The 8104-nt window shown below is 45.8% G+C and overlaps 1 protein-coding gene across 2 annotated transcripts in view; it reads left to right on the forward strand.

The window, feature by feature from the left end:
- Positions 1-1373, forward strand: part of DSTYK (dual serine/threonine and tyrosine protein kinase) — a 48161-nt gene extending 46788 nt beyond the window's left edge. For both annotated transcript variants that reach the window (XM_012657839.1, XM_012657840.1), the window contains one exon: positions 525-1373. In XM_012657839.1, the coding sequence (XP_012513293.1) occupies positions 525-712 (188 nt within the window). In that variant the 3' untranslated portion in view covers positions 713-1373. The remainder of the gene's footprint in view (positions 1-524) is intronic.
- Positions 1374-8104: the final 6731 nt, after the last annotated feature.

Here is an 8104-nt window from a genome sequence, read left to right on the forward strand (position 1 = left end):
AAAAAAAAATTTCAGTTCTTGGCCAGGCGCGCTGGCTCACACCTGTAATCCTAGCATTCTGGGAGGCCAAGGCGGGCGGGAGGATCGCTTGAGCCCAGGAGTTCGAGACCAGCCTGAGCAAGAATGAAACCCTGTCTCTACTGAAAATATAAAAAATTAGCCAGACGTGGTAGCCTGTACCTATAGTCCCAGCTACTTCGGAGGCTGAGGCAGGAGGATCACTTGAGCCCAGGAGTTTGAGGTTGCTGTGAGCTAGGTTGACGCCACGGCACTCTAGCCTGGGCAACTGAGCGAGACTCTGTCTCAGAAAAAAAAAAACCACAAACTTCCAATTCTTCAACTTTCTATGCCAGTGTGTTCCAGATTTTTATCACTATTCAGTTCTAAAACGCACTTAAAGCTCATTGCATTCTTTAGTCTCCTGAGCCCAAACTGAGTAATGAGCCTTGAAGCTGGTCATGCCATGAAGACATGGTGTTGGGTCCCTTCTCACCGTGGTCTTATTTCCGTGCTTCTTTCTCTAGGGGCGCGCCCAGAACGGCTTTCCGTGTTTGATGAGGAGTGCTGGCAGCTGATGGAAGCTTGTTGGGATGGTGACCCCTCGAAGAGGCCTCTCTTGGGCATTGTCCAGCCCATGCTCCAGGGCATCATGGACCGGCTATGCAAGTCGAATTCTGAGCAGCCAAACAGAGGGCTAGATGATTCTACTTGAAAGCAAGGACCTTTCTCTTTCATTCTCTATTTCTTTCCTTCCCCTCACCTTTTGGCCATGGGGAGAATTTGACATTTATTCACCATAGGGCACTCCCAAGGGAACTGGTGCTTGCTGGGCAACTTGAGACCTTCCAGGCAGAGATGACTCCAGGACAGTGAAGAGTCGGATGACTGAGCATATTCGGCAGTTCACCGAAGCCCCGAGCTATCCGTTTAGCAAGAGTGTCTAAGCCGTGTGAAAGCTGAGGAATGTGATGTTCTGGCCTCACAACTGAAAAGGAGGCAACTGTTACCATTGTCTACTCACTGTATAAGTTTCTAAGACAACAAGTGGGACACTGCGTGGCAACAGTATTAAAACCTGTCGTTTTCATGATTTGAGCTCCAGCTAGGAATCATTTGGTCAGGACCCTTAGAAAAATGAGCTTAGTTCTGGGATGATGAGAACATGGGGACAAAAAAAAAAAAAAATTTAACAGATGTCTGGTTCCTGCTATCTGCAACCAGGATGTCAGGTTGCAACAGTCAGAAGGCCGGTGAGGGAGGTGGAAACAAAGCTATGTGCTTCTTCCAGCACCAGTGTGTTCACATGTGTAGGGCCCCATGTCCCTGGTTTCTAGGGGAAGGTTTCACTGTTACATCACCAAGAGGCCAAAAGAAGACAGAAGAGAGAGACACACACACATACATACACACACATACATACATACATACATATATACATAAGCTGTTGGATTTTGAGTTACTGCTAACCCCAGAACAGAATCTGTTCTACCCTTGGGTCTCTCTTTTTTTTTTTTTCCCCTTCTTTTTGTCTCAAGGTAGGAAAATTCCAGATAACATGGTACTTAGGAGTGAGTGTCCGGGCAAAACCAACCCAACGCGAAATATCTGGCTGAGACCTGAGAAGTGGGAAGTGATCCGGAGGCCGTCGCCTGCCTACAAACCTAATGAAAGGATACCAGCTTGCTTTTAAAACTTAACAGAATCAGAAATTATTTTTGTGTTTGAGTCTAACACACTGATGTTTTTAAAATTTTATCACTGAGCTTTTGAACCAAGGTTTCTTCTGCAATTTATCCCTTCTTTTCACCTTATTTTAAATATAATCTTTTAGAAGAAAAAAAGAACCAGACAAAAGAGAAGAACACTCCTCTGGTAGTTCTCTGTGTATGTGACTCACCCCTCTGTGTGAGTACCTGGGAAGCTCCCCTCCCATGGCGTCAGGAGGTGGCGTGATGGTCTTTTGGAGAGTTCTTTATAAAGGAACATGAGGAGAGAAACTCTGATTCCAGGCAGAGGAAGGGGAACAATTTAAACATTGGTGCATGTCAGATCTTGACTTCAAGCCTTTCTCAACCAAACTGGTCCATTAGATTCAGAAAAACAAGTAGAAAAACCCAGTGGAGGTGAGTAGCCTCCCTCTATCTGCCTAATCCCCAGGAACTGTGGTCTGGTCCCTGTGCCCGGCCTAAAGTGTGTGAAACAGGTCCCCAAATGGCTGTATAAAACAAAATGAAAAACATTTATTGCTGGGATTTTCTAGGGTTGTTTGTGACAGAATGTCCATCCCTTAAATATTAACAGTATAAATGGAGTCTATAATAAGTTTTTCATATAACTTTTAAAGTTCAGTTTTAACTGTTTGGCTATCCTGGGCTCTAATTATGATATATTTGAGCATAGTAGCCCCTAAGCATTTGCAGCTTTTGAGAAACTCCATGTAGTGCTAAAAACCTTTTTACTTGCAAATGATAGAGTAACTGGCCCAGTGTCTTTGGGTTCTATAGGTTCCAGTATTGTTTTAGTAGAATGTTCAGTTATGTCTTAGAATTTTTAACACCTATTTAGCTATACATCAGGTTACTCCATTCTTCTCAGCATTGATTCAGCTTTCCTTCACATGGGGCTTCCAGGGAGCCAGGTGTCAAATTAAGAAAGGAGGGGTGAGTAGTTTTCTACTGGCTGAAAAATCATTGTGAGTCCATTCTGTATGAAAGTTCAAGAAAAGTCTTATATAGTTCCCTTTTCCAGACTGCTTTCTTTTAACTCTAGCTATAATCAGGAATCTGTGCTTCCATTGGGGAGACCACATTCCTAATATTCTTTTGGAAGTCTTAGCTCAAACCCCAATTCACACATGGGAGGTTAGACTTTTTCTTTCCCTACTCAGAGTCCCTTTTCACTTTATCCCCAAGGCTTAGTCTGCTATCAGATACCAGTTTTCTAGCAGATTCCTCACAGTTTTTTGCCCGGTGGGAAGGGAGAAAGGGAGGGACTAATGTATGTAAGGAGATGAGTAGTTGTGTTACAGTTCATTTAAAAAAAAAAGTATTGCAAGAAAAGGTGCAAAATATTCCTGAAAGTCTCCAAGCCATCCAAAGTCCACATATGGATATTTGGGGGTGTTATTTAAATACTCAGCAGGCTGAGTGCAGGAATACATGTATATAGCATGTGTATACTTTGCTTTTGTTTTATAACATTGTCAGTTAATTTGGGGTTCTTTGTTCCTTGGCACCCATTCTTATTACAGGGATGGAATGCCATGAAATGTACTGTATTGTATATTACTTGGGAAGACACTAGGTAGTCAAAGAAGTCTGGCGGCACTTGGGCTGTAGAGAGGGCTCAGCGTGGCCAAAGTCCTGAAGATTTTACATCCCATGTACATGTCCCCAAGTGGTGAAGTGAGATTGTGGCTGGGGGAGGAGGAAGTATGGCATGAATGACCCTTACTGTGTTCTAGTCTATCCTTCTAATCAACTTAATTAGGGCAGTTTACCCCAGCACAAAAATGATGACTTGGCCATTTTTAATGAGCTTGAAGTGTGGTCACTCATTTTGCGCCAGTACCGAGCAAGAGGCCGCCCTGCAGAGCATTCGGAAGAAATGGCTGCCCCTGTGCCTGGACAGCTAGTGGCAAGGTCAGTCTGCATGGCTGAGGAAGCCTCATTTCGGCGAGGTTTCCACAGGCCTATCCTAGTTCCCTGATCCCCTACTGAGAGTAGCTGACTGATTGAGCAAGACTTTCACTTCTCGGGAAGGGGGACTGTGCTGGTTGTTCCCAGACCAAAGAGAGTCACTTTTGACTCCATCATCTTCAAGGGGACAGCCTGGGCAGAAGCTTCTCCTCATTTTTAACACTAAAATTCAAGGAAGCAGCGGAGGAAAGGATACATTACTGCCACAGATAGAAATAGGGGAATAGTAGAACTCTCAACTAGTAAATACATTTTTGTATCTTTGCTTGAACTGCCAAAGAAGGGTCACAAAGTGTTTTTCCTGATGGGAGAAGTGGCTCAGGGTTGCAGGGCTGTGAAGTGACAACTGCACTGAATGACACTTTATTTTTTGGCTTTGGCTTATATTTAGCACTGAGAAGCCCGGGGGAATTGGTGAATACAGTAGCACTTTGGGAAATGAAGGTGCCCTCTGGCCTTACTTTGGAGAGAAGGCGTGCTTGGTGTTCTATTTGGCTAATCGGGCAACCTCTGTAGTCCATTTTGCATTGGAGTGGGATTAACAGCCCTGGAAGAGTCCATTGCCAAAGGAGTAGTTGCTTGCTTTGAGTTTTCAAAGCTTGCCTTTTGGATTTGCTGGATCAAATGATCCACTTTTTAAAAGAAAAAAAGTTTATCCTTCTAAATATGGGAGTGGGGTGGGTAGAGCTGGTTCAGTGTTAAAGTGGGTAAGGAGGGAGTGGCCTTGAGACTTGTATTGCAGACTCCCCTGGAGGTTTCAAGTAGCACTACTGTTGTTCTTAAAAGGGTTTTATTTTAACGTCATCTGCTTTGTTAACATCCAGTCCAGTTGCGATTGCGGAGACTGTGTGAGGACACCTGGCATTGAGGAGGCCACCTTGCCCAAATGATTGAAAAGATAGTTGGCCTGGACAGCTTGTTGTCTTTTGTCGTTATGTAATGTTTTTTTGTTTGTTTCAAAAGACTAATGTTTATTACAGTGTTAAATAAAAGTGTAACATACTAAGTGTATAGAATAAAAGTGCAATAACAAAAAAGAATTACTTTGGCACAAACTTCAGTCTTCACATTCTCTGTGTTCTTGTGCTGCCTGGCTCTTTCCATAATATTGTTACAGCAGGACCTTGGTAATTGTGTGTATTTTTAAGAGATGCAACTCTGGGGTAAGTCTTCATTTAGTGTAATTTTGAATAGTTGGGTTTGGTTTCATAGCGTATTCTATATACTTGGGAGACACAAATACCCAATGTGCTGTGTAATAAAGATCACGTTAACGTTTTAGGCTTACATCTGTTTGGCTTCGGTGTTCCCTTACCTCACTACCCATGTTAAGAGGATGTTCCCTATTTCATTCCATTTCCGTTGTGACCTGCAGTCAGATGTCTCAGTTTGCCTTAGGAGAGATTGATGAAACATGTTACTCCCTCATCAGGGGCCCTCCCCAGCCGTCATAGCTCTTGGTTTCTGGATGGTTTACATTAATTACCACTACAAGACGCTGGGGCAAGGGCATGGGAGTTAGGATAGCAGAGAAGAAGAGTACAAGGTGGGATGACAGAAAGCAATTGATTTTCCAGAGCCCACCCTGGGGTGACACCCTTTTCTCCAGCATCTTTTCAGCACGAACTTGCAGTATTCTGAGTTCATATACAAGCCCAGCTATTCTTTATTACACTGTGAGGGAACTGGGGATGTCATCTGTATACTTACTTATCTGCCTTTAGATTATTTTGAATTTGCTACGTAGGCTCACCCCACTGTTGAGATGTGCTCGCTCAGCAGTGCCTGACACGCACCGTCATGGGCCGCCACCAGGAGAGCAGCACTAACTATAGTGGCCGGGAAAGGTCAGCGTGCAGCATGCCTCTCCTCCCACGGGGCATGTTTGCTTTGGTTTGTTTTTGGTTACCATGTCATGCCGGGCTTGTGCAGCCGAGTCATTTTTTCCTGTAACTGCTTGTGATTTGACGGCCGCAGAAGGCTGGCCAGGAGATGGCAGCACATCTTAAACAGTCGGTGTGTTTGTGCTTAAAGGAAAAGCTGGGGTTGAATCTCAGTGGTTCTCAGCCTACACCCACACCGTGGTCTTTTAGTGCAGATAAGCCTCTTGTGCTTGTGAAACTCTCCGGGAACTCCAGCCACCCTTCACAGTGAGGGCCATCCCACCTTGCATGCACGCACCTTGTATTCTAGTATAAAGTTCAGTGCGACTTGAGTTTTCTTAACCTCCTCCCTTACGATTATTACTTTGGAAAAAATAGCTGCAGTATATACATTTATAGACCGGGCATACTTTTCCAAGGACACCTCCCTCAGTAAGCTTGTCCCTGAGTAGGACAATCTGGGTGATCTTCCTGGTCCTGTGTTTGGGTGGGGCTCAGGGGGAGGCCACCAAGTTTCTGAACATTACTAAATTCACCTTCAAGATTTCCACCTTTAGCAGAATCCCACGGAGTCCACAAAGTGCTAATTGAAATAGCCTCCTTTTGAGTACAGTTACCATCAGTGCCACATACTGACAGAGGCCTCTAGTGGCCCTTCTAGGGATGGCCTGTTCCTTTTTAAAGGTAGCATTTCAAATCAGTGGAAAAAGTAGATTATTTGGTAAAATTGGCTGTCCATTTGTTTTAGTCCATTCCTGCTGCTGTAACAAAATACCACAGACTGGGTAACTTACAATTAATAGAAATTTATTTCTCGCAGTTCTGGAAGCTGGGCAGTCCAAGATCGAGGCGCCAGCAGCTTCAGTGTGTGGTGAGGGCTGGTCTCTGCTTCTAGGATGGCACCTTGTTGCTGTGTCCTCCACAGGAGACTAACGACGCTGTGTCCATACAAGGCAGATGAGATGGAAGAGCCCTCTCAAGCCTAGGCGTGGTGACAGCTTCTCCCTGCTGTTAGTCCTAGGATGCCTTGCTGGTTTCACAAAACCCTGGGTGCAGTGGCTACATCATAGCTCACTGCAGCCTCGAACTCCTGCCAACCAAGCCTGCCAACACCTTGACCTTGGAATTCCAGCATCCCGAGCTGTGAGAAAATAAATCTCTGGTTTCAGCCACCCAGTTTGTGGTATTTTGTCATGGCAGCCCGTGCGTCTGTGTTTCCACTATTAGAGTGGCTGTACCCACAGCCAGAGGCTGTGCCTCTCATATCCCCATTCTGCCCTCCCCTGGGCTGAGTTTGGCAGCCACGTCCCCACTCCATGAGCATCTCCTCCAGAGCCCAGGTGGCACCAGCCCCACCTGACGTCCACCTGGGTCCTAATGCAGATCAGGTCCCTGAGGCCCTGGCTCACTGCCCACCAGTCCTTCAAGAAGGCCTCGGACAAGACGAAGACAGAGAAGTAGATGGCTCAAGTGGGTAAGGTAAGGAGGAGGCCGTCTAGGAACCATAAAGTAGATGCAGACCAGACATCAGATCTATCAGCACCTTGATCTTGGACTTCCAGACTCCAAGAAGTGTGAGAGATAAATTTCTGTAGTTGAAGCCACCCAGTGTGTGGTACTTTGTTGTAGCAGCCTAAAGTGACTAAGACAGTGTCCCTCTCCTAACGGCTGGGACCCCCACCTACCCTTCTTGCTGCAGATGACACAGGAGTACTTTGAGAACATACTGGCCAGAACGACCTGCCCTTGGGCTGTCTCCACCTTACCCAGGTCGTCGGGGATCTGAAGACTTGGCCAGGGTCTCCTTTACAGGGAGAAAGAGAATCAGATTGAAAACCAGGCAGGCCAGTTCCTGAATTAAGATATCTTCTGAGCCGCCCTCTCATAAATCATCAGCAGTCCTTTACCCTCGCTGACCCTAAATACAACTCCCTTCTGGACTCAGGGGCCTGAGGGAGAGGGGCTGGCTGTTAGGGAAAAGCCCAGTAGTTGCTCACCGCAAGGGGCGCGGCGGGGGGCCGGGGGGGAGAGATTTCTCATGCAGAAATTAAGATATAAAAGAGTTGATTCTACCTTTAGAAGGACAGAGAGAATGAGAGAGAAGCCTGGGGAGAGAGAGAGCAGGGATAGGGTGTGGCATCCCAAAGAAAAAGGAGATGCCGGCAGCCAGGCTAAGTGGGTTCCTGCTTTTATGGGGACTGAGAGAAAAACAGTAATTGTTGTGAATTGCCCGGTCCCTCCTTCTCCTCGTCTTAACTGCAAGCAGAGAATGGAATCAGCCTTGTGAAGCTGCGGCATCCCTTCCTTTTCTTTGGGGATTAAGTGACATTGCCCTCAGCATATGATTTTGGGTGGTTTGGTTTGATGTCTGGAGTTTGTCCACCCTGCTGTCACCCAGGAGCTTCTCAGGAACTACTCCAGGCTATAGAAACAGATGCTAAAAGGCAGTTTTAGTCCATAGGTCTAGCAACCGTAAAAAAAATTGACATTTCATATATAGAAAAAATTAGCCGGGCATGGTGG

The sequence above is a fragment of the Propithecus coquereli genome, unplaced genomic scaffold (genome assembly GCF_000956105.1).
Source record: "Propithecus coquereli isolate 6110/MARCELLA unplaced genomic scaffold, Pcoq_1.0 Scaffold563, whole genome shotgun sequence".
NCBI lineage: Eukaryota > Metazoa > Chordata > Mammalia > Primates > Indriidae > Propithecus > Propithecus coquereli.